This window comes from Electrona antarctica (assembly GCF_951216825.1).
Source record: "Electrona antarctica genome assembly, chromosome: 12".
Classification (NCBI taxonomy): domain Eukaryota; kingdom Metazoa; phylum Chordata; class Actinopteri; order Myctophiformes; family Myctophidae; genus Electrona; species Electrona antarctica.
The window spans coordinates 50,110,891-50,138,745 of NC_136793.1; the positions used below are offsets into that span (position 1 = coordinate 50,110,891).

At 43.3% G+C, this 27,855-nt stretch overlaps 1 protein-coding gene across 1 annotated transcript; it reads right to left on the reverse strand.

The window, feature by feature from the left end:
• Positions 1-27,427, reverse strand: noxa1 (NADPH oxidase activator 1). The gene is made up of 16 exons (XM_079515720.1): positions 27,415-27,427; positions 22,981-23,189; positions 22,179-22,261; positions 20,348-20,456; positions 18,972-19,106; positions 18,130-18,237; positions 15,095-15,154; positions 14,580-14,620; positions 13,774-13,912; positions 12,989-13,054; positions 11,802-12,120; positions 9,243-9,394; positions 3,245-3,411; positions 2,476-2,575; positions 1,331-1,454; positions 1-535 (listed from the first exon to the last, which is right to left on the reverse strand). Exons 2-16 carry the CDS (start codon positions 23,152-23,154, stop codon positions 348-350), a joined length of 1,965 nt encoding a protein of 654 aa, XP_079371846.1. The 5' UTR covers positions 23,155-23,189; positions 27,415-27,427; the 3' UTR covers positions 1-347.
• Positions 27,428-27,855: the final 428 nt, after the last annotated feature.

Genomic DNA, 27,855 nt, shown 5'->3' on the forward strand with positions numbered 1-27,855 from the left:
TGAACCTTGGTTGAAAAAAAACTAAAGTTGTCCTTTAAGCCTATACAGTATATGAGCTCCTCTAAGTTTTGCTACACTTTCATTTATAAAATGGACTATAAACTTTAAGCTGATATTAGGTACATAGATAACTATAATTTTAAATGAATATGATGCAATATTAACCCGAAAAGGAAAAATCTAAATAATGTTCTGAATGAACTGAAGAGGACTTAACTGGTCTCTCTGTGCATCACTGGTTGATATGGGACAATATACAGTAGAAGCCAATAATAATGATGGATATTCACAGGGTAGTTTCTCATGGTGAAGAGTCAAGACATCAACCTGGTCTCTGCGTTATTGTCTTATAATTTGGTGTTATCTTCCACATTGGGGGGGTTGGCGCTGCGTTCCACGTTAGGCTTAGTGGCGGCGTGTTGCACGTCGGGGTTGGCGGCGGCGTCTTCCACACTGGGGTTTTCCCTGAAGGCAAAACAGCTCGGGAAGATACCTATGTTTCCAGCACAGTGTCCCTCCAGCCATTCTTCATTAACTGGAAGGAGGGACAGACAGACAGACAGACAGACAGACAGACAGACAGACAGACAGACAGACAGACAGACAGACAGACAGACATTATTTAAAGGGGAGGGGGGCAAACAGAAAGGTATAGGAAGGGGGGACGGAGTAATAGCAAGCATATAGAAGAGATAAGAACGAAAGAGACGAACAGAGATAGGGCAAAATGAAGCGGGAGAGAGAGAGAGAAAATACATGGAAGACACAGAGAGAGAACATAAGGAAGAACAGAAAGCAATGAAAGTGTGAGACAGACAGACAGACAGACAGACAGACAGAGACAGAAAGGGGCGTTTTCAATCAAACTGGCAGAACAAACGGTTTGTTGTTGTTATGCTACATTACGGACAGATTATTCATAAAGGGGCGTGGCAATGTCTCCCTGCCTCCACCACCCTTAGAGTATATATGAATAGAGACGGCACCCGGATGAAACTCTGAGGCGAAATGGACATAGTGGCCGAATTTGATATTGCAGCGTGGGCCCAAACACATGAACGCGCTGGTCCGTTGACTATCATTGTGCACGTTCACGATGACACGTGAACGCTGAATGCCTGCAATGATAGTCAGCGGCAGCGCGTTCATGTGTTTGGGCCCAATCCATCCTAGAATGCACTCTGTTCCTACCCAGAATGCACAGTGAAATCGCCTCATGCGCTTTTGAGCAACTTAATGCAAGTGGATGGGAGGAGAACTCGGGTGCCGTCTCTATTCATATATACTCTAAGCCACCACCACCCAGAGCTATACACAGTCCTGTCCTCACCTTCGCCCAGAATGTCAATGGTGTCTCCTTCACTGAACTCCAGGTCCCCGGGGCCGTCAGCAGCGTAGTCATACAGTGCCACCATCTGGTAGAGGATGGTACGGCTGGCCAGGGAGTGCTCCGTCTGAGACACATATAACACCGGCACACCGGCGGAAAGGAAGCATTATTAAACCATTTCCAGACATACATAATGTGTGTCTTATAGCATCGTTTAAATGCTTAATTTATAGTTTTAATGTTTAACTTTTTTTCAATACTCTAGAGGGTACTCTTATTTTGAAGAGATCGTCCACCGGAAGTCTTATATTTGCTAGCTTAGATTTGCCAAAAAAACAGTGCCCCCATTTCCATCAGTTATGTCAGCTGGGTATTACAGGGTGCGTGAACGACCGTGCATATCTGTTAGTGTGTTTGTATGCATGTGTATGTGTCATTTATAGGAGGAACCTATAATACTTTTTTTTAATTTATTTTTTTAAGATATTTTTTTTGCGGCTTACGCCTTTTATTGGTTTTTGAAGGGACAGACAGTAGGCTGACAGGAAACGGGAGAGAGATGGGGGAAGACATGCAGTAAAGGCCGTGTCGGGCTCGGGAGTCGAACCCACGGCACACTGCGACTGGATTACCAGTCGGGTGCCCAGACGGTCCTATAATACTTCTGTTTGACAAGATGCTGTTTATTTACAAGAAACGGAATCCAAAGGAAAGTACGCACATCTCTAAAAGACGTTCAGGTGCTGAACAAAAAGATACGTACGGGAGAAGGAGAGAATGTTTCGACCCCTTATGGGTCTTCGTCAGGTATATATATACCTGACGAAGACCCATAAGGGGTCGAAACGTTGTCATGCTTTATAAAATAAAATGTCCAGTGGGAGCTACTCAACAGTGTGCGGACATTATGTCCTTCTCCGCTATTTATTTACAACCCATTACCCATTTTGGGACCACCTATTGCCTGACCGGGTCATACCAAAGACTATGCTATGACCCGCGGGCCGAGTCTAAAAGTATAAAATGATGAAAATGATGAAAACCATGAGGAAAAAAACCGGCATACTATATGTATGTCGTGATTTCATGATTTTCAACGATGAAAAATAAATGATGAACCCAATTGATGAAGCACTGATGTTTACCTGACACCACAGCGTGGCTCTGCCAGCCTCCGCCACCAGCAGCAGAGGTTCTGTGTCTCCTTCCAGAGGCTGCAGCACCTGGGAGCAGTGCTGCTTGTACCTGGAGGGCATAGACACGACGCCAACGCGCTGTGAGTTTGTACAGTAGATCGGCTATTTTCCCCACAGAGCGCTTTTTACCCATTTTGACCTGAGATCAGATTCTAAAAAATGTCTTCTATACATCCTGACAGTTTTCTGAAAAAGCTATGTTTCTATGTCAGTGGTTCTTCGATTTAAAAAAAATAGCAGACCTACAAGCTCGTAGCGCGCTATGAGCTTGTAGATCTGAAGACCTTACACCACTCAGTTCACACGGGTGTGATTTTTAAATGTAATAATCCATCATTTTTCTTTTTTGAGGGGCCCCTATATGCCCATCTTTCCGTGTTTGTGTGAACAGTAAACACAAACATCGAAGACAAAAGTGAGGACAGAAAAGTGAAGACGCAAATTGCACATTCGTGATGATTTGATCGATTGGCTGAGAACAGCATGTGATGTATATGATGATAAGATAAGAGCGGCCCTCACTTCACACGGGTACCTTTACAATGTAACAGTGTAACTTTAGTTTATTCTAAAACAAAAACGTGACAGTGTGTAATTCTTTTACACACTGGAGAGAGAGAGAGGAGGGAAAATAGCAAAAAGGGTTTATTTTTAGAGTGCCAACAACAGTACTACTTGTTGAAAGTCAAGGTGACTGACAGAAGTGGGTTGTTGTTACCTGAGGCGCAGCTGACTGGCTGGCTGGCCCAGTTTGTGAGAGATCTGCTCCTTCAGGTCACGGTACGACGTGTCCAGCGGAACCTTGACAGCCACCGTGTACCTGAAGTGGACCTTCACCACCACAGAGTCCACAGGGTCACCTCCATGGGCCGCAGAGCCAGTGGGCTGCATGGGGGAAGAATAAAGAATGACTTATTGCGAGGTCCCGTCCGTATCCACGTTTTTCCCACGCCAATGTACTGGGGCTCCTTGTGTGTGCAGCTTTGCTTCCTTCAGGCCGTGTTACCATGGATGCTTATTATACGCAACCTTTGACTTGTTTTTTTCTGTAAAGTCACTTGCAAATAAAATATTGGTAGTTGCTGGTTGATGTTTTTTTGGCCTTGATTCTAAAGTGTATAGTAGTTGCTTATTTGGGCTTGCTTCCACATTTCTTCACATCAAGGAACCCCAGATTAATATGTAATTGTCCACAGACATCCATCTGAACATATTTTGTGTCTTTTAAAAAAAGATATTCAAATTATTTCGATTTATTCTCAATGTGTTTTTAAGTAACGGATGTACAACCTCACAATGTGTCGCTGTGAGGGTGTAGATCAGCTATTTTCATTTGTGCTTGTTTTCATAGACCTGGCCACTTGTTGCTCTTGCAAAACTGGCAACACAGCAAGAGAAAGAGGAACTTATGCACGCACAAACGTAATGCACTATGGGCTGTAAGAAAAAGGTGAATAGGTCGCTAGCCTGGTGAAACCACTCCCCCTGCTGGACAACATTTGAATTCTGCCAGAAGGGAGAGACTGCAGGGCTCTCTCTCGGGCAGAGACAATGGTCCTCATTCACAAAGGAGAAATACGCAAGAGTGTAACGGAAGCGGAACGGAAGCGTAAACTGATGCGGGAAATTCCGTCCGATCACGCAACGTTGTTTTGCCGTGCAATTCAAAGAGCGGTGTGTACCACAGGTACGCAGGTGTATGTTGTGAGGTACGCAGGTGAATGCGAGCGGGTGCCAAATGATCGGAAAATCAGCGGATAACTTCATTTGCATTGATCCACGCCCCATTTCACACCATAAAAGGCGTCAAGCATGACTCAGCAGACAGCAGTAAAAAAAAACAAAAAAGAACTATAGGCCTTACAGCTCAAACGAAATAGAGGTCCTCCTGACGGAATGCAACAAAATAATGATATTTTCTAGTATAGTGGCTTCACAAATTAAAATTAAAATGATTGCTGGAAAGAAATTAGGCTATACTGCCTCGGTCAGTCAGTGCTGTGCAGATATATCATGAATATAGCCCTCTATTAATTTCCTAATTCCACAGGACCACAAACAAGTTTTTGCACCATTGTATAAAGTATACCACTATAGGCCTACCATACAAACTGTACAAACTGACACTCAATCCATCAAAGGACAGGAAATTAAAAGAAAATGATCTGACCATGTCAAGCGCCGGAGCGACGACCACCACCTGCAGTCTTTTTTTTTACATCCATATACCATTACATTTGTGCGTGATTCTTTATATTGTCTATAGCCTACCATTAAACTATATAAATCATTTTCCCAAGCTTACAAAACGGTGAACGCTGCTCCGCACCGCTACGGCAATGGCAAGCTGACTTACGGTATAAAATTCAGCTTGGCCATTTATTTATTTAAGTTCGGGACCAAGGCAGCAAGCTAGCCTATACTTGGCAATTATATTATAAAGCCTTTTCTTTTCTATTGAACAATTGCTCACTCACACCTTTGCAGAGGTAAAACATATATCCGATATTTTTATCAGAGCTGCATTGATTCATGCGGGGAATATATTAATATCATCTCACTGTCATCTGTCTGAATGCCATGTGGAGAATGGATTTGTTCTGATCATGGACACGTAGGCATAGGCCTATAGCTATTTAAATTTTCAACCATATACGGCGGGTAGCCTCCTCTTTGTCAGATCTAAGTGCAGGTTCATTTCATGATGTCGTCATATTAAAATGATTCGCGAATTTCGCGGGACATTTGGCACCAAACTTGATTGATCTCATCAATGTAGTAGCCTACAGCCTAGCTATAAGTTCCCCATATTATAATTAATTAAGGTGCACTGGCTTAAAACTATGACTGGCCGAATTGCACGCGCTGATGCAATAATGTGGACTTCTATTTTTTTATAGGGCATGTGACTGCTGTCTGTCTGTCAGACCGGCACCGGCATGTCTGTGAACCATAGAAATAATCACCGCACCGTTATATTCATTTTCCAATGAATTCGTACAGTGCAGAATGCAGATAAGTGTATGTTCTTATTATAATTGTGAGTTTGTTTTTTAACATGCAGCGCGAGTCCGCGAGAGCCGATCTACAAGCTCACAACGCGTTGCACTGCGAGTAGAAAGCTGTCAAGTGCAGCGCAATCGCGCATGCTAGAAATATCCTAATAAATAAATAAAAAGGTGTCTGGTTTGCAGGGGCAGTTTCTGTATGGGACTCTAGGCCTGCCTCTAGAATGCATGCATTTAGGCATCCAAGTGATACTTGGCTTTTATATAAGCTATCATTTGTTTATGTGCTGACCAATGTTTGACACATGCCTACATATTTTATCTGAGATTTGGGGACTTTTAATTGATTCAGAATGAAGACTAAAGCCTTCTGAATAAATCTACGCAAGCAGTACACGACCCTCTGAGCTGGCGCAGCTTATAGCGGACTTTCCGACCAAACAACGTCACCGTAAAGTTCACGTTCAAGTTCATGAATTCCCACGTAATGTGGGAATCCACGTAAATGCCAGTCCGCTCACGCTCCGCTCACGTTACGTAACGTTATGAGCGTAAACGCCGTTGTGAATGAGGACCAATGTACTCCGATGTAATCGATGTAATGTACAATGTAATCAGAGCGGAGCGATATGCGGCCGTATGCGGCCGCTAGAGGCGGGGATCAACGCGAGACTGGTGACATATTGAAGCGCTGCAACAGCGCAAATGTATTATGGAGATATCAGATTTTTGTCTCAATGCTTCCTGTTCATCGTTTCTGCTTGAGAGAGCCCATGATGCAGGCAGGAGGAGAGAACTTATGAACTCAATACTGCCACCATCTGGCGGAGTCAGGTTAGTAGGTCGCAGATTACTATGAAAACCTGAAAAACCCTGTGCATCGCTCCCGTCACGCCTCCATATATGGTTGTCAGTCCATCACGCCTCATGACAATACGCCTCGTGACACACTCCATACTATATACTCCATACTCCAAGATCACGACACTGACCTCGTCAACCCCTGGAGAGCCATACATGGAGAAGACCAGCAACTCTACATCTGACCTCAGAACCTCAAACCCTTAGATCTCCACATAATGGAGCTGACCTGTTCTGACATTCCATATGTTGATCTGACCTCATATCAAACCCTGTACACTCAAGACACACTCCATATATGTCCAGACCTCATCAAACCCTGTACACTCAAGACACTGCCCCCGCTGCCACACTTAGATCTCCATATATGGAGCTGACCTGTTCTGACATTCCATATGTTGATCTGACCTGACATCAAACCCTGTACACTCAAGACACGCTCCATATATGGCCAGTACAGAATTCATTCCATATGTTGATCTGTCTCCCCCATGCCAAAGCACCAGCGCTCGGCCAGCAATTTGCCGTCACCCATGTGGATGCGTGCATGCGACCTCGGCCTTTAGGGCGAGGTCGCTTCTCGCCCTCAGGGCGTCTTACTGGTTATGACTTAGGTAATTTACAAACCCAATGCATATGGTACCAATTTCACCCACGTGAAAAGGTAGCAGACAGGAATCACAATCTGTCGGTCACTCACCGGCCGCATATCTGTCTCTGTTTTTCCTCTGCTGTCACATCTGTCTCTGCCCTTCATTCACCTTATTGCCTGGTTCTGGATATTGGATTCTTGCCGGCTCCCTGTTAGTTTTTTTTTGGTTTGTTTTTATTTTTTGCCTGTGATGGACCGCCTTCCTGGTTTCCACCCCCTGCCTGCTTCATCCGTCAGTATAAGTGCCTTTTGTGTGATTTAATAAATCCAACTGAATCCCACCCACCATGCCCTGCCCTGTCTCCGGTCATCTCTCATCTGCATTTGGATTGGCACATGTTACTGCTAGTGCTACGCCATCAGCATTCTCTCATTCTCACACCATGCAGGCAACAAAACAAAACACCATTCATTGGCAGTGCACAAACATCTTACTCTTCCTGGAACTTTTGGTTCTCCAGGATAAAGCTGCATCATTCACATGCATGTATCCTTCAGCTGAAAATGGTTTCATATCGTTTCACATGCATGTATCCTTCAGCTGAAAATGGTTTCATATCGTTTCAGGAAACACTGCAGTGGTGGAAAAAGTGCTTGTTTTACTTAAGTAAAAGTACCAATACTGCAATTTAGAACTACTTTGTTACAAGCGAAAGTACGGAATTGAAAATGTACACAAGTATCGGCATCAAAATGTACTTAAAGTACTAAAAGTAAAAGCACTCATAGTGCAGAATATGCCATTTCACAAGTTCAAAATGTGTACAAAATCTATTGAAAATAGATCTACAAGCTTGTAGATCGGCTACTTTCAAATGGCCGAAATGTATAGGGTTGAAGTGGTTAATGTATGTTTTCTAATCAAAATTAAAAGTTACTAAAGTTTTCAAATAAATGTAGTGGAGTAAAAATACAAATTTTGGCTCTGAGATGTAGTGGAGTAGAAATAAAAGTACTGGAAATTGGAAATACTCAAGTAAAGTACAAATACCTCAAAATTGTACTTAAGTACAGTACTTAAGTAAAAGTCGGAAGTCACCCGGTTCGAATTTGCACATAATGCAGGAAGCAGCAGTAAGATGTGTTGAACGAGAGTTAAGTGAAAACAAGTGCTTCCAAACTCCAACACTTAGAAAAAATGATCACCTGCACGCACATAGAAAGAGGATAATTCAAGCTCTCCTTACAGCTGCAATGTTGGCGAGTTCCATGTTGTTTAATACAAGCAGCTCGGACTTTTCCGTTTGGATGAATGGAGTGTCAATGGCTGGTGTTGAAATTCTAGATTCCCAAAATCTAGTGTTGCAAATTGCAGCTATACAGACAGGACAAATACAGGCAGGCATTTCATGGCAAAAGTGGAGCAGGAAGACCGTTATTATTTTGGCATGCCACCATAGGCAGTACAAATATGTTTTCTTTTGAGAGTTGATTTAGCTCACTCTGACACGCCTAGGCACAGAAGATAGTCTCCAGAGGGACGTGCAGAGAGTGTTAGAGAGGCAGGGGCCGTAAGAGGGCACTTTTGGACAAAAATAGCGAAAATAGCTGATCTACAAGCTCACAACGCGTCGCGCTGCGACGCGTTGAGAGCTTGTAGATCAGCCATTTTCGGGGCGCAACCCAGCACTCTTTAGCTAGTGGAGATGCGGTGTGTACGACCTGGATTTCTAAACGAATTTGTTCAACGCAAAAGCTGCGTTCAAGTTCAGGAGACTTCGGGAAAAAAAATAATTCTCCTGAATGCTGCTTCCGGCATGGCATGGCATGGAAAGGAGTGGCATTTGTATTTCTTTCACCATTAGGAAATGCTGCATTCGTGGTCTGGAAAGGGCAGTTGTTTTACAGACGGATAAAAGGGCAGGGGCTGAAGGCACGCCCCCTTTGATGTCTAAGTGTGCACATATAAATATGTATTTATATCCCACTTCACTTCTGACTAAAGTCTTTCTCCCCTGAGCGGTACGAGTGACTTAATCAGGACACATCATGTGTTCATTCTACTTCCGTTTAAGTGCAGGTCTTTACAAAAGCATTTCATTCTCAAGTTCACACGATGCTTCTATATTTAGACTGCACGGAAGAATAAAAAGAGAGAAAAAAAGGGAACCAATTGTGTGTTCGGAAGCTGAATCGCTGAAGAAGAATTCAGGTTCACCGATCGATGCTCCACTTTAGGTGATAACAATGCGTACCTGGGGGGTGGTTGAGTCGCTGGCGTTGCCTGGCGTCGCTGACGGTGGCAGCGGTGGTGGTGAGGTGACGGAGGTGTTGGAGGATGTCGATGGCAGCGGGGATGACGCGACAGCGCTGTAGGAAGGAGGTGGCGTTTGTGTGACAGGGCTCGCTGTAGAAGAGAAAACAAAATAAGCTAGTGCATGCTTTCAATCACCGCTTGCATACGCACAGTAAGGTCCTTTAATTTACCTCCAAAGAGGGTACAAATGGTAACCAAATGGACCCCATTTGGTTTCCATTTGTAACCTCTTCAGAGGCAAATCAACACTGGGATTAAAACTAGTCCACCCTGAAACATGATCATCAGGTATTATTATAATATAAGGAGGAAGAACTTTTTCCAAAAAGTGTACAGTATTTGTTAAAATCATGCTTTTAGTTCATTAAGTATGCCTGGTTTGCCTGGTGGGTGGTGATGGGTGGTGATCCATCTGAACTTAAGCCGCACCCACAGCTGTAGTTGTATGATAAAGGGGGAGGGGTTAGGGGAGGGGCTGATAGTGTGATGTCACTATATTACTGTTTATTTCATTGGCCTGTTTGACTGTCAAGGGTTCAGCCTCCAGGAAGAAACCCTAAATACAAAGTTAATACACCATTGCACATAAAAACGACTCCAGGGTGTCTAATGAAGTACTGTCACCTCATAGACACATGAAAAACTGGAAAAATACAAAAATTGTGGCACTCCATCTTTAAGATTAACTGGCATACAATTAACCCAACGATTAAGATTTTCCCATGATACTGAATGATCATGTACAGTGAGAAGAGAACCTGATAGGAAAAAGTTTAAAAACATTTGTTTTTTTCCCTCCCTAGAGGTGCATATCGTCAATGCCGGGCAGAAACCTTGTATCTCCATTTTTTTTTTAAATAACAAATTGTAAATGAATGCCCTACTTCGTGAAACTCCTCAAAAAATTCAAGCTCATAGAATCGGCTATTTCTTTTTCAATTGTTTAGGTTAAAGCGTGTCTGTGGGTTGTATAAATATTGAACCAATGAGACATATTAACAGACACTTGTGACTAAATAATGACATTGGAGTCTTTTTTTCCATTTTTCTGAAAAGTAACATACTGTACAGTGTACACCATGACTGTACAGCACTACAAGGTTTCACCCGACAATATTACAGTAAATGGTAAATGGTGCATTTTATAGCGCTTTTATCCAAAGCGCTTTACTTAGATTGTGCATGACATTCACCCATTCAGACACACATTCACCCACCGATGGCGGAGGAAACCGTGCAAGGCACCTGAACCGGTTAGCTCAACCGCCCGGGTACCTACAGCGGTGGCCGAACGGATTGCGGAGCGGTCTTGATACCAGAAGGTCGCCAGTTCGAATCAGCGGTCCGACACGTTAAAATTACCACCGCTGAAGTGCCCTTGAACAAGACATTGAACCACTACGATGAAATGTTCTATGAGCAGGGCCTGGCTGGAAACAAGTTCTTGAGCTTAGCCCAGATACCCTGGGTAAATATAGTAATCATTTCATTTCATTTCATTTCATTTCATAGGCTGCCGAGCCAGCCGGACGGCGTGCCGCGGGTTCGACTCCCGAGCCACGACGGCCTTTGCCGCGTGTCACTCCCCATGATCTCTCTCTCCCCCCCCTTTCCTGTCCGGCTACTGGCTTCCCTATCAATAAAGGCACTTGGAACCTGCACATCGGGAGCAATTAGGGGTTCGGTGTCTTTGCTCAAGGACACTTCGACACCAACCCTGGGGGCCGTGGGGGAGCCCACAGGGATCGAAATGCGCTTGTTCTACCAGCTACTCCTACCTGTGAGCAAGGGGGCAGTGAGGCTATTCAACGTTGAAGCTCTGGGTCCTAGTGGTAGGAGGAGGGACTACAGGCGGACCCGTGGATTCATGACCGGGAAACCCCGTGCAGCTGGGCTTTAACGTTGAGCGCTCGGTTGCCCTACGTCACTCAGGACCTCAAAGTTGAGGTCCGGGGAGGGACTTCCGGCAGTCTTCCGGGTGCTTCAAAACGCCACTGAGCAACTTCCACTGACATGAATAGCTGGGGGGGCGGAGCTTCGCGCCAGTTCAGTCTCTATTATATATATACTCTATGCCTATGAGTCACTGCCGCAGCCGCAGTCGCAGCACGTCGTACAGGAAGAGAATATGAGAGAGAGAGATGGGGCGTTGTGGTGGTATAACCCAGGGGTTCTCAACGTTTTTGGCCGGGGAAAAATGCTTTGGCAACGTCTCGGGACCCCCGCCCCGCCCACTCCCGACCCCCAATATAAATTGACTGCTACAATGACCATAATAATAGAGACAATACACCATAAATAAATACTGAAACCAGATATAATCATTAGGGAAGGTGTATGCATGTACTATGTAAACTCTTCATTTCCATTTTCCAGCCATTCAGTTGCATAAAAAAAAAATATATATATTGAAAATTATTTGGGGACCCCCCAAAATAATTTGGCGACCCCCCGAGGGGTTGCGACCCACGGGTTGAGAACCCCTGGTATAACCTACCCTCAGGAGGAGCTGCAGGTCTGGGTAACCTTCCCTCAGGAGGTGCTGCAGGTCTGGGTAACCTTCCCTCAGGAGGTGCTGCAGGTCTGGGTAACCTTCCCTCAGGAGGAGCTGCAGGTCTGGGTAACCTTCCCTCAGGAGGTGCTGCAGGTCTGGGTAACCTTCCCTCAGGAGGAGCTGCAGGTCTCGGTAACCTTCCCTCAGGAGGTGCTGCAGGTCTGGGTAACCTTCCCTCAGGAGGTGCTGCTGTTCTGGGCCGGGTTTGTGGGCGAGTGGGCGGTTTAAAACCCGGAGGGAGCGGAATCCCGCTTGGAACACTCTGTGGGGCAAAAAAAAGAAAAAGAAAGAAAGAAAAACACACATGTAGTAGTCATGGAAACAGACACTTCTCTCTGAGCCATTCATTTGCATGGTAAAACTATCTAAAGAGTCCTGAGTTATCTTATCGCCACTATTCAGCGTGCAGTATAGACCGGCATCTTTTGTAAAAAAAACATTTAGGCCTGACGTCGATATTTAAAAAATGTCTTCTAAACCTGACAGTTTTCTGAAATACCTCATGTTTCTGTATCAGTGGTGCTCAATATTTCATGTCAAGGACCCCAAAAATTATCTGTGTTTGGCCGCCAACCCCCATCTGAAAATATGTTGTTCCAGGGACCCTCTCCCCAGAAGCAAAGATTTGAGTTAAAAACGTTCGCTCTGAAAGAGAATATATATTCAAAGATGTGCGCCACATTTTCACGACTTTTCAAAAATAGCAGACCTACAAGCTCGTAGCGCGCCACTCGGTGGCGCGCTACGAGCTTGTAGATATGCTATTTTTTCCAATAGCTAAAGTATAAAGTAACGCTAAAAACACCAAAAGGGGTTCCCGCGCCCAAAACGGGTTAAGAGAAAACTGAGTTGACTTTTCCCCCTGACACCACAGTTTTCTTCTTCATTCACGGGGTCTAGCAGAGATAACCAAAGCTCTGCACAGTGGGAGCCTTAAAATTGTTGTAATCAGGGAGTAGACATAAGTACACCAGATTAATGCGACGTGTCAATCAGCGTGTTCGGTACCCAGTATTGGCTGGGGTTATCACATTGGCTTAAATAGGCTCTCTCCGTCCGTCCGTCCGTCCGCCCGTCCGTCCCCCCCACTTTCACTCTCCCTCCCTCCCCCTCTCCTCTTTCCCCTGCACCTTAATTTTGCCTTTGGATGCCTTGGTATCAGCTGGCTCCAGCAAGGACATGGGCAGAAGACCTTTCTGAAAGAAGATCATAAACAAATCAGGCAATCACATTAGTCCAAGATCATTAAGACCAACAGAAAGAAAAAGCACAAGGCATTTGATTTAGACACTTTTCTGCTGTAATTGCACTGGTCGACAATTTTGTCAACAAATAAGCTCACAACGCTGTGACGCGTTGTGAGCTTGTAGATCCGCTATTTTCAGCAAGTGTAAAAACAGTCATTACGACGGCATCAAGACCCGCCAAAATACAACTGCATAACACTGCAGTGCCGTGTTGATTTCGTCGACTAAAACCAAGACGAAAAATTTCCACTGACGAAAACTAAATGGAAACTAAATGAAAACTAAGCTATGATGACTAAAACTAAGACTAAATATACTGACAATTTCGTAAGACTAATTTCGTAAGACTAATTTCGTAAGCCCACAACGCGTCGCGCTGCGACGCGTTGTGGGCTTGTAGATCGGCTATTTTCAGCAAGTGAAAGAAAAACAGTCATTACGACGGCATCAAGGCGACAATTTTAGTCGACTAAATCAACCGTAGATTCAGTCGACTAAAATCTCATGACATTTAGTCAACTAAAACTAGACTAAACACTAAAACATTCAGGGAGACTAAAATGTGACTAAAACTAAATTAAAACGTTTCAAGAGACTATGACTAAAACAACACTGCTGCCACTTGTTTTTTTTTTTAAATGTTAAAAGAAAATGTCTGCCACCCTTACCTGTCCATCATATATGACGGTAGCCATCCCGTCTCTGTCCACCTCGCTAAACACAAAGACCATAGCCCCTCCCGGCACAGTCAGCTGACCCGGGCTCTGGCCCATGTAAGGAGCACGCACGCGCATGTAGCGTGAATCGCTGAGAGGTATAGCAGGGAAAGAACATGACCTATAGAGCGTCGCAGTCGCAGTCCCCCTACCAGGGCCCAGGAAATGATTCCCCGTTCGTTTTCCTCATAGACATTTCAAAAAGTATTTATTTAAAGACCTTTTTTAAGCCTCGTACAAAGCCAACTCGAGTTGTGACAAATCATGACAACAAACACCATTTTTTGGGCCGAACAAAGAATTAGAAAGAAGAAGAAAACGGCAGGTTACAACACTTTTTGTTGTTGTTTGTCTTCTTTGTAATTATTTGTTTGGTCCAAAATATTGTGTTTATTGTCATGATTTGTCACGACTCGAGTTGGCGTAACCGTCTTTAAATAAATACTTTTTGAAATGTCTATGGGAAAAAATGCATTGGGAATCAGTTCCTGGGCCTGGCGTCGTCATGAAAGAGGGCGGGACTGTGACCCTCTATACAGTACAGTATAGTATAGATACAGTTATAGTTTTCAATCTAAATCCCTGTACAGTACCTGTGAAAACAGCCTTTTGAATTGCTCATATTGCTCGTTAAACTAACTTAAATGCCAGTGCACTCACAATAAAATCTACAATAGACGTGAAATCTATAGAATAGATGCATTAGGGCTGACATGTCAGACACCATTCGCCCACTTCATCATTATGACAATACTCACTTATTCGCTCCATGTACCTTCGGCTCATAATATCCAGGTGTCTGTTGTGAGGATGGAAGGACAGGACAGTCAGAGAAACGCAGACTGATAGAGACTATGACAACATAAGCCAAATAGAGCATATAACGATATATCGTATATCGATACAAGCTGGTGGCAATTTAAATCGATGTAATAAAAAACATGTATCGTGATACATAACATGTGTTGAAAAATACATATGTTAAAAAAAAAACAGGATTTGAGATTTGTGGAAGAGAAATGGTAAAAAAGGTTTCCTGTCATTTGCTATACAATTATTGAAGAAAATACTGGATTTGTGTAAGAGAAATAATAAAAGAAGGCGAAATAATAATAATTAAAAAAATTAAAAAAATCTGCAATTTGTCTGGAAAATAATTGTGTTTAAAAACGTGTGAAAGAATAGTATCGTGAACCTAATATTGTGATTCGAATCGTTTCGTGAGTCGAGTGAATCGTTACATGCCTTACATGCCTTACAGTTGCCGTCATACCTGCATCCTGAGTGGCTCAAAACCTCCAAAGTCATCGTTGGGGATTATGGAGGTGATCACCTGGAAGCACAGAGTCACACCAAGCACAGTTAGGGCAGTGGCGTGCACAGATAGACACTAGGGGGTGCTGGAGCACCCCCTGCCCTTTTGGCAATGTGCCCTTTTGAAAAAAAATAATAATAATAAACTTTTTTTTTTGGTACAGTGTACACTGTGCAGTATGTGGACCATGGTCACATTGATCAATTCTTAATTGATAAAAAGGCTTCTAATATATTATTTAGGCCCCACAATCTATAAATCTCACACTATTAAGGCAACCGGCCGATTCCACGCGCTGCACAAGGTGCCCTTTTTTCACTTGAGCACCTGCCCCTCTAAATGTCTGTGCACGCCGCTGGGTTGTCCCCTCATAGACCAGGAGAACTGGACACAGCCGGGTTGCATATAGGTGGGCCATGAACTTGGCCACTAACTATAATATTGCCCACATGTTGCAGCTTTAGATTCTTAGAAGTCTGTCTGTCAGTCGTTCTTCGATTTTTCAAGCTCGATTTTTCAAGCTCGTAGCTTGTAGATCTGCTATTTTTCAATAGCTAAAGCATAAGATAATGCTAACACCAAAAGGGGTTCCCGCCCAAAATGGGTTAATCATTGGAAAACCAAATGATTCCATATGATCTAAAATGATTCCTGAATCTTTAATTAATATTAGATTATAAGACTGAGATTATTTTAACCAGAAATAAAGGCTGGTCTATGCACACTGATTTGTTGATTTAATAAACTAATCGGCCAATCAAAACGTTCCTGATTATTGGGCCACTAACAATATATTTAGCCCTTGATTCATTGAAACATTCAGGATTCCTGACATGCGACAATTCATCAGACACTTTCAGTAGTTTGTGCCTCTTTTTGTTTTTTGGATGCAATGAATTAATGTTTCTAGATATTGTTGTTTCTTCAGTGGGACTAGATCAAACGTATTTCTGTTTTGCTACCAGGCAAGTATTTATGAAGACATTACTATAACTTGTGAATTGTATTTTGCCCTTATAAAGTAAATGGTGCATTTATAATTGTATCCAAGGCGCTTTACATAGATTGTGCATACATCCAGCCACACAAAAGCAGCAAAAATACAAGCTCAGAGATCGGCCATTTTTTTTTCAATTGTTGAGGTTAAAGTATAAAAGGTTTTATAAATATTGAACCAATGAGACATATTTAAGAGACGCTTGTGACTATATAATATAAATAATAATGTCATTGGATCCATTCCATTGCAACACAGGACAAGGGACTAAATTATTTTCGCTCCTATGCCACCAAAATGTGGAACGCCCTACCAACAGTCATTAAGACATGTGAATCCCTTGACTCCTTCAAAACCGCTCTCAAAGGGCACCTACGGACGGCTGCAATTCGAAACTGGCCCCCGTAAAAATCTGAATCCCCCCCCCCCCCCCTTTTTCCCCCTCACTGTATATGTCTCTTTTCCCTTTTTACCTCTATGATGAATTCCTGTTCTGTTCTTTGACTATATAGAAGTGTCTATTTGTACGTCTCTAAATGTTTTGATGAATTGAACATGGTGGACCCTCTTGTAAACAAGTGTAATGCTTAATTGGGTCGTCCACTCACAGTTAACAGTCTTTGTATTGAGTTTGTGCTTGAAATGTACTGTAATACTGTTAATAAATATTTCAATCAATCAATGAAAAGGAGGCTCCATCTTGCGCCACCCCTTACCCCTTAGCCCTAAACTTATTTGCCATTTTTTACTCATTTAAAACATTTAAAAATAGTACAACTAACAAAATAGTACAGCTAACGTTGTTAGCTTGTCGATCGGCTATTTGAACTATTTTAAAATGTTTTAAAATAGTAAAAAATGGCAAAATAAGTTTAGGGATAAGGGGTAAGGGGTGGCGCAAGATATAGGGCAGGGTCTTTTTTCCATTTTCTGAAAAGTAAGTACTGTATGTTTTGGACATACAGTACTACAAGGTTTCACCCAGTGTTGTTTTTGGCAGCAAATTTAGAATTTAGATTTAGTCTCTTGAAACGTTTTCATTTAGTCACCTTTTAGTCACCCAGAATGTTTTAATGTTTAGTCTAGTTTTAGTCGACTAAATGTCATGAGATTTTAGTCGACTGATTCACAATGAGAGGGACTGAGTCCGTTTCATTGGAACCGCTTCCGAATACGGTTGCCTGGTCCCCGATGGCCATGATTCACATTGCCCGAGATTCAACAGCACACCCGGGTACACTTGCATGGAACGATCCGTATCTGAATACACTTTAACGGTCCAGAGACCCGCCCCCCATGCGGTCCCGGGGACGGTTGGGCGATCCGCTCCCGGGAACGGTACGCATCATTCACACTACCAGAACATCTGCCAAGTGGTCCCGAGTGCGCACCCAGGACCATAGTGTGAATCGCCCCGAAATCTACGGTTGATTTAGTCGACTAAAATGTATTTTGGCGGGCCTTGATGCCGTCGGATCTCTTGGATCTCTTGTCCGCTAGTCCCTTATTCCTAACATTTTAGTCTAGTTTTGATTTGTTGACGATATTGTCAGTATATTTAGTCTTAGTTTTAGTCATCATAGCTTAGTTTTCATTTAGTTTTCGTCAGTGGAAACAGGTAGTCGACGAACATTTTTCGTCTTAGTTTTAGTCGACGAAATCAACACTGGTTGCACCCGACAGTGACTATATTACAGTAAATGGTAAATGGTGCTTTTATAGAGCGCTTGTATCCAAAGTGCTTTACGTAGATTTTGCATTATATTCACCCATTATTCACACCGATGGCAGAGGAAACCATGCAAGGCACCAACCAACCTGCACATCCGGGAGCAATTCGGGGTTCAGCGTCTTGCTCAAGGACACTTCGACATTACAGTAACTCTGGGCCCACAGGGATCGATCTGAGGCACCTGGCGGTTCCCATCCGGCCGCTCTACCGACCACTCTACCCCTGAGCCACTGCCGCCCCAATATGATTTACATTGTTTGGTACCTTTGCTTTCCCCAGGAAGTCCCTCTGCTGGAGCTGCTCCACGTCTTGCTTCCTGGGTCTGAACACCCCTCCCCCTGGCACCATCAGCGGAGCAGGGACCTCCCCTCTCTGGAGGTCAGTGCACGCACGCACGCACGCACGCACGCACGCACGCACACACGAATGCACGCACATGCACACACACAAACACAAACACATGCACGCACACACACAAACACGCACACAAACAAATAGCAAATGGGGCATTTATATGGTCCTTTTTTTATCCAAAGTGCTTTAAATTCAGACAGACAGACAGACAGACAGACAGACAGACAGACAGACAGACAGACAGCAATTGAGCACATGATTATAAATGTTAAATACGATATATTTGAATTGATATAAAATTTCATCATACATGATACATTGTTGCCCCCGCGACCCGACTACGGATAAGCGGTTGAAGATGGATGGATGGATGGATGGATGGATGGATGGATGGATCATGGATGCATCATACATGAGATGAATGCCAATTAATTCCCTTCGAAAAGATGAAGATTTCAACAAAACTTCACTTTTTCGCCTGATTCAGCACTCTTCCTTCTCCAGTTCTCTTCCAATAATGAATCAAGTCGAATAGGCAGAACGGGGGGAATTCAATTCATTTTGTTGTCAAGGTTCACTGTTCAGCACTTTGACGCCCCAAAACACTACATAGGTCACGAGTACATTCTTCATTTAAATGGATCTGTATAGCCAAAATGTGAATGTACTTTTCCAGAGAGTTTTAGTCCCCTCTTTAATGAGATGCCCACTATGCCCGCCCCTGCCCCGCCCCTCCTTTATGATATACTCACAGAGATGCCATCCAAAACGGCGTCCACGATGCCCGCTCTGCCCCCTCCTTTCTCCTGGGAGGCCGACAGGATGACGTTCCTGGCCTGGTCCCACTCGCCCATCCGGCAGTACACAGCTGCTGCGTTATACAAGACCTGACGCACGCACGCGCGCGCACACGCACACACACACACACACACACACACACACACACACACACACACACACACACACACACAAAGTAGAAAACTTTAAAAAATAAAATAAAATAAAAAAAAATCTTAAAAAAAGAACTTAAAAAAAACAATCTTAAAAAAAAACATTAAAAAAAACAAAAGAAAAAAAAACAATCTTAAACAGAAAAACAAAAAAAGAACTTAAAAAAAAGTACGTAATTTGTTCTAATTGTTGTTATTGCAATTTAGGAGCTGCGTTTGCTTCCCACGTCCACGCGTCTTACTTGTGAGGGTCCTACTATACTATATTATAGGGTTCCAGGAGGTGCACCCAAAATGCTCCCAAAACAACATCGAGGGTCGCCCTGCAGTACATTGTACGTGTTTCCTGTCCCATGCAGTGATGTCTTTTAAGACTCAAATACTTCCTTGTGTGGCTGTTGTTGTTGCATTCAATATATTCATGGCTGTCCTTATTTCCTCGTGTGGAGGATGAGACAGCACCGTTTTAACCCATTTTGGGGACGGGAATCCCTTTTGGCGTTGTAAGCATTATGTTATACTTTAGCTATTGAAAAATAGCAGATCTACAAGCTCATAGCGCGGCACCGAGTGCAGCGCTACGAGCCTGTAGGTCTGCTATTTTTGAGAAATCGTGAAAATGTACTGCAAATCTTTGAATATAGGCTATATTCTTTCAGAGCCAACATTAACTCAAATCTTTGCTTCATGGGGTGTCCCTGGAACAACATATTTTCAGACGGGGGTCGGCGGCCATAAATACATATAATTCTAGGGGTCCTTGAGATGAGATGATTTAGAAGACATTTAGTATAGAATCGGTCTCGGTGGAAATGGGTTAAACCCTGCATTCTCCTCGTGTGGATGAGACAGCACCGGTGGTAAACTCTGCATTCCAGCCGCAATCTCCAGAAAATTCCTGCCTCGCTGAATAGGATCGGGTGGCACATGCAAGCCTCGCTCGTTTTACAAACGATGGCAAAAAAGTGCTCCATTTTTTTTTACTATAGAACTGCTTCGTTGCAAGTGAAAGTCGAGAACTTCAAAATGTTCTTGACTAAAAGTACAAAGGTATTGGCATCAAAATGTACTTGAAGTACCAAATGTAGAAAGAAAGTACTCATCATGCATGCGTGTGCGTGTGTGCGTGTGTGCGTGCGTGCGTGCGTGCGTGCGTACGTGCGTGCGTGCGGTCTGACCTGCCAGCTGTAGAGTTTGTAGCGCAGCCCCAGCTGCTTGTAGTCGATGACCACGTTCCCCCTCATGTGTTTCTGAGCCGAGACACAGTCTGACAGAGCATCTTCCAGTCTGAGTGAAGAAACACACAGTCTCAGACACATATATCTATCTATCTATCTATAGAACAGAGGCAGTAAAGAAAAAGGAAGACTTTTTGTATGTTTTGAGCTAGGTGTGGCACAGTTCAAATGAATCCTGGGATAAAATATTAGCCTACTGAAGTGATTGATTAAATTCGCTGTAGTACTTTTTTCTTGCAGTCGATATGATTATCAGTATATTTTTGTTGTTATGGCATTCACTTTAATTGTGTTACAATTAGGGAAGTTTTATTTATACAACGCAGTTTCGGGAGAAGAGACCTCCTTCCGCTTGACCTTAACCACTCCTCCCTCATTATCAACAACTCCTCCCTCCTCATCAAACTCACCTGCCTTTCATTATCACCCAGCCAATCCCCGGTGCAATCACCACAGTATAAATACACCTGCGATCTCTCAACCAAGTTGTTTGTTCTGCTCCACGACAGACCAAACATGGGTTGTGAGTACTGCACTTGTAGATCGGCTATTTTCACTACTCTTCAAAATCGCCATCCTCCTCCACCCCAACCTCCTCCTTCCCCCTCGATTCTCTAGGAATCCAGGGGGGGCAGTGACGGAGCAGAGACGACCAACCGCTCATTCCGAGTAGAGCAAAGATGACCGTCAGCTCCAGAGACTACGCCCCCACCCTGAGTCTCGCCCTACCTTGGGTTCCTCACTCCACTCCGCATTCATCTCATTCTGTTTCAATAAACTGTTAATCTTGAGCGAAGGTGTGGTCTCTTACTAAGTGAAATTCCCTTACAGTCTTTTGACAATGAAAAGTTGTGAGCAAGCTACATTTGGAAGACATCATGTCTCTTGATAATTCTCTATTTCACATTCCTTCAGTCTCGTGAATTATAGGGACTGGAGAATTTGAATGTATCACATATAGCGTGTATAGTTGGAGAAGGAGATAACTGTGGTTCCCTCTCAGACAAGGACGATGAGCTAATCAATCCTCTGTGATGAGTTTGTTTAATATGAAGATGCCTACAGTATATGATAACCATAGCAATAAGCTCCCGCAGTAAGGTACACAGTAAACTTGTTTACATTTTGTATAATCTCAGAGTAAAATGTAACACTGAGAATTTCACTGTGAAAAAAAAAATATATATATATTTTCTTTTGGGGGGGGGGTCTCCCCAGTTGACTAGTTTAATGTGCAACATTGTTTTCTCACTCAACAGTAAGCAAACCAACATACAGTAAGAGTGTATACACTAGTATCTGCACATTTCTATCTAAAGTGGCTTTTTTAATACCAAATTGGCCAAATATTACATGAGAAAGAGGCAAACATTGTGACAATAGACAATCTGTGCGAGGCATTGTGTGCTTGTAGTTCAGCTATATATATATATATATATATATATATATATATATATATATATATATGCCTACAGTGCCATGTGCTTGTTAGGGTTGGGGCCTTGGGGGACATTTCAAGTATGATCATTTTGAGGGTCGCTGTCTTAAAAGTTGGGGGGGCCTTGACCTACTTCTATATGTCTATAGGGATTGGTCCAGTGTAGTGCAATGGTTAAGAGCCCATGCAGCACCGTGTCCCTTTCACACTGGGCCACTCATGCAAAAACAAAACTGGTGCATTCTAAGGTGCTATAGGAATAAAAGAAAGCCTCCATTATCAAATGCAAATTTAAAACCTATATATATCAGTATAATAATGTATCCCACCTACTTGTCAACCTGCATGAGGACTGCAGCCCTCTGGAAGAATCCGACAGCAAGTCGCTCATCTTTGGCAATGGTTTGGTCCAAGGCCTGGATGTGGAAACGGGAGGAGAGCACTTTATAGGAAAACAAAAGGACTGTGCACACATGAACACAGGCACGCGCACGCACGCGAGCACACACACACACACACGCACGCACACATGCATGCACACGCACACACGAGTATGGAAGCGCTCGTTATAAGTAAAGCAACCTCTTGCTGCCTGCTACACTGAGCACATTCAAAACAGGTGGTATGCATGGGCCGTTGAGTGATATTCAACGAGCGCTTCCAAACTCCAACACTAACGATACAAAAATCACATGCAAGGAATTTCTTGACAGGAAGTAGCTCATAAAATGTCTACGGTGGAATTTTATGAAACAAACACTGTACAGATTGAAAGAGGATAATTCAAGCTTTCCCTACAGCTGCAATGTTGGTGATTTTGACGTTTAACATAATTAGATAGGACTTTTCTGTTTGGATGAAGGAGCTGTCTATGGGAAGTATCACCTATAGGTAGCACCTTGCTGGCAAGATGGCTGCGGTCTGAATATGGCCCATATAGCAGCACCCTGACTCTGTTTGACCATGACTGGAACTAGAGCCTTCATTAGTATCAGTGGTAACACCTGTGAAGGAAGTAAATAGGGAAGGGGCCCAAATTCTTCCAAAAATGGCGTGTATGCATGCAGAGCCCTGCACTCAATCACGGTTCCGCACCCACCCGCTCTCCTTCATTCATCTCACTGTGCACACAAACCTGCAGGGCAGACTCCAGCTGGCCCAGGGCCAGGTAAGCCGAGGCGCTGGTGAACAGCGTCCGAGAGGTGGGCTCCGTGATCTGGTCCAGTTTAGCCAGAGCTCCCTGCCAGTCTTTGACGTCGGCCAACTTCACCGCCTCGTTCCACAGCTGCAGCAACTCGGTGTACAACATGATCCCGCTCTGCCCGTTGCTCCTCTTCCTCCTGCCTGCATGGACACGTGAGATAACTGTTTTAACCCATTTTGACCTGAGATCAGATTCTAAAAATGTCTTCTACGTCCTGACAGTTTTCTGAAAAAGCTATGTTTCTATGTTTCTCGTTCTTTGATTTTTCAAAAATAGCAGACCTACAAGCTCTGTGAGCTTGTAGATCTGCTATTTTTCAATAGCTAAAGCATATCATAATGCTAACACCAAAAGGGGTTCCCGCCCAAAATGGAATAATATGGCTTCAGCTGCCTGACTCAGTGACAAAACATTTATCATGCATAAGCATTTTTAGCCTGGTACCGAGGCTAGCATATTGATAACCGTGACACACACGATGATTGTCCACCATCAGAGGGACTGACTCTATGCGCAATAGGATATGAGACGCATGCTTGTTCCTGCTCATTCTGTTCTTATCATGGTTTCCATAATCTATAGGGACGTCATAGATCCACTGTTCTTACTGTATATATTTCTGTGTGTGTAATACACTTCAGAAAGATACGTGTATTGTTCTCCGCGCCTGCCTGCGACTCCACGGATCCTCACCCACCACCCCAAGGTTTAGAATGATGGAGACTAATAGAGACCATAGAGATGGTTGCCCCAAAAATCACAACAATAACGACACACACACACACACACACACACACACACACACACACACACACACACACACACACACACACACACACACACACACACACAAGAAAAGAAGAAAGTACCCACATGTTTACTTAAAGATGGAGTGCTGTGATCTTTGTATTTCTTTCAGTTTTTTCATGTGTTTATGAGGTGACAGTACTTAATTAGGTCACTTGGTATGTGGTTGTCATGTGCAATGATGTCTTCCCTTTGTATTTAGGGTTTCTTCCTGGCGGCTGGAACCTTGACAGTCAAACATGCCAATGAAAAAAACAGTGATATAGTGACATCACAATATCATCCCCTCCCCAAACCCCTCCCCCTTTATCATACAACAGCAGCTGTGGGTGCGGCTTCAGATCAGGTGGATCACCACCCACCTGGTAAACCAGGCATACTGGTGGGCGTGTATTTTAACAAATACTGTACACTTTAAAAAGAAAAAAGATTCTTCCTCCTTATATATAATAATACCAAATTTTAGGGTGGAAAAAAATCACAGCACTCACAGCAATTCAAAATGTACTTGAGTACAAGTACAATAGCATCAAAATGTACTTGAGTACAAGTACAATAGCATCAAAATGTACTTGATTACAAGTACAATAGCATCAAAATGTATACAGTACTTGTCTTGAAGTACCAAAAGCCAGAATGTCAGAAAGCAGAATGTCTCATTTCAAGTTTTCAAATGTATAAAAATCTTTTGAAATTAGCCGATCTACAAGATCGGCCATTTTCAAAATGGCCGAAATGTATATAGGGCTGAAGCAAGCCCCCAGAAAGGCTGGCCAACGTTGAAGCCGTCGAGCCTACTGGTCAAAGTTGGAACTGCAGCTTTGACCTTGTGCATTTAGCACGAGGAAACCCTGTGCCGCTGGGGTTTAACATGGAGCGCTTGTTTGCACTTCCGCATTTGCCGACCAAATGTTGGTCGTCAAATGCGGAAGTAGAGCGTTCTTCCGGGTGCTTCAAAACGCCACTGAGCAACTTCCATTGAAATGAAAAACGGGGGTGCGGTGGGCTGTTGCTCCCTGTCCACACTCTATCTTTTATCACTCTATGGGCTGAAATGGTTAGTGTTTTGTAATAAAAGGTAAATGGTGCATTTATATAGCGCCTTTATCAAAGGCGCATTACATTCACTTCACACACACATTCATACACCGATGGCGGCGGAAACCATGCAAGGCACCAACCAGGGGTTCAGAGTCTTGCTCAAGGACACTTCGACACTAACCCCCGGGTGGAGCCCAGGTTCGAACTGGCAACCTTGCGGTTACCATCCAGCCACTCTACCCCTGAGCCACCGCCGCCCCGCCGTAATAATAATGTACATAAGAAATGTACAAAGTAACTGCAGTGTCGTTTTTAAGTTTTCAAATAAATGTAGTGGACTAAAAGTACAATATTTGGATCTGAGATGTAGTGGAGTAGAAGCAAACGTTTTGGAAATACATCAAAATTATACTTAAGTACAGTACATAAGTAAATGTACTTAGTTACTTTCCACCTACATCTATGCTTGTCAAATGACTGGTGAGTGGTGACACAACAGATTTTTTTTAAATGTTTTCTTTTGTGTGTGTGTGTGTGTGTGTGTGTGTGTGTGTGTGTGTGTGTGTGTGTGTGTGTGTGTGTGTGTGTGTGTGTGTGTGTGTGTGTGTGTGTGTGTGTGTGTGTGTGTGTGTGTGTGTGTGCGTGCGTGCGTGCGTGCGTGCGTGCGTGCGTGCGTGCGTGCGTGCGTGCGTGCGTGCGCGCGTGCGCGCGTGCCTAGGCTATACAGACAGTAATTTAATTTACTATTAGCCCTACATTTTAATAATAAGTATAGTAATGGGTTTTGGAAATAAGCCGTCAATTTATACAGCGCATGAAGTATGTCTGTAATGGTGGATATATACAGTTATATAATTAGTATGAGCCCGGCATGGCTTTTTATTTGTAGTTTTAGTCGTAGTCTCTTGAATAGTTTTAATTTAGTTTTAGTCACATTTTAGTCACCTGGAATGTTTTAGTGTTTGTCTAGTTTTAGTCGACTAAATGTCATGAGATTTTAAATGTACAGTTGATTTGGTCGACTAAAATGTATTTGGCGGGCCTTGATGCAGTCGTAAGCTTGCGTTGTGAGCTTGTAGATCGGCTATTTTCAGAATGCAACCAGGTGTAAAATGACTTATACTGGATCTCTTGTCCACTAGTCCCTTCCTAACATTTCAGTCTGGTTTTTAGCCGTTGACGAAATTGTCAATACATTTAGTCTTAGTTTTAGTCATCATAGCTTAGTTTTCATTTAGTTTCCATTTGTGTAGTTTTTAAGTTTTCAAATAAATGTAGTGGACTAAAAGTACAATATTTGGATCTGAGATGTAGTGGAGTAGAAGCAAACGTTTTGGAAATACATCAAAATTATACTTAAGTACAGTACATAAGTAAATGTACTTAGTTACTTTCCACCTACATCTATGCTTGTCAAATGACTGGTGAGTGGTGACACAACAGATTTTTTTTAAATGTTTTCTTTTGTGTGTGTGTGTGTGTGTGTGTGTGTGTGTGTGTGTGTGTGTGTGTGTGTGTGTGTGTGTGCGTGCGTGCGTGCGTGCGTGCGTGCGTGCGTGCGTGCGTGCGTGCGTGCGTGCGTGCGTGCGTGCGTGCGTGCGTGCGTGCGTGCGTGCGTGCGTGCGTGCGTGCGTGCGTGCGTGCGTGCGTGCGTGCGCGCGTGACTAGGCTATACAGATAGTAATTTAATTTACTATTAGCCCTACATTTTAATAATAAGTATAGTAATGGGTTTTGGAAATAAGCCGTCAATTTATACAGCGCATGAAGTGTGTCTGTAATGGTGGATATATACAGTTATATAATTAGTATGAGCCCGGCATGGCTTTTTATTTGTAGTTTTTGTCGTAGTCTCTTGAATAGGTTTAATTTAGTTTTAGTCACATTTTAGTCACCTGGAATGTTTTAGTGTTTGTCTAGTTTTAGTCGACTAAATGTCATGAGATTTTAGTCGACTAAATGTACAGTTGATTTGGTCGACTAAAATGTATTTGGCGGGCCTTGATGCAGTCACAAGCTTGCGTTGTGAGCTTGTAGATCGGCTATTTTCAGCATGCAACCAGGTGTAAAATGACTTATACTGGATCTCTTGTCCACTAGTCCCTTCCTAACATTTTAGTCTGGTTTTTAGCCGTTGACGAAATTGTCAATACATTTAGTCTTAGTTTTAGTCATCATAGCTTAGTTTTCATTTAGTTTCCATTTAGGTATCATTGTGAAAAAAGGTAGTCGACGAACATTTTTCGTCCTTGTTTTAGTCGACAAAAACAACACTGGTTGTCTGACCATCATCATATCAGTGAGCGAAGTGTTAGTTCAAAAGAAGGAGCACTAACTGTACTACATACTCACTGAAAGAATGTTGTGTTACTTCCTTGTACGTACAGCCTACAGTACTATACAAACAACGGGTATGTTGCCAATTATATATACACCTTTGATATACGATTTATATACTTTCAGGTGAACCAAAAAACAAAAAAGAGATCGAAGCCTGACCAAGTGAATAACACGTACCTTTGTTGTTATTAATTAAGACAATTCCTCTCTCTGTCTGTAGATCCACCTGAGCACCTGCTGTCTGTCCGTCCTCCAACAGGTAAATAAGAGGCTAAGGATCAGGCTGAGAAAGTCAGCTGGAGACTGGAGTCTCCACCTCCGCCTCTACAAGGAAGTCCATCCTCCTTCCACATTCCCCAGAAAAAAGTGTGGGGGGGGGGGGGAGGAGGCAGGTTCATGGAATGCACCCAAACGTGTACCACAATTACACGTTCGGGCACCACAGATCTGTGCCAATAAAAGATACAAATTAAAATGTGTGTGCCTGATGTACCTTCTTCGGTGACACCTGAATATACAGTATATAAAACAGGCTTTTAGCCTAATGAGAGTTTCCGGATGGTAACCGCAAGGTCGCCAGTTCGAACCCCGGGCTCCCCCAGAGTTAGTGTCGAAGTG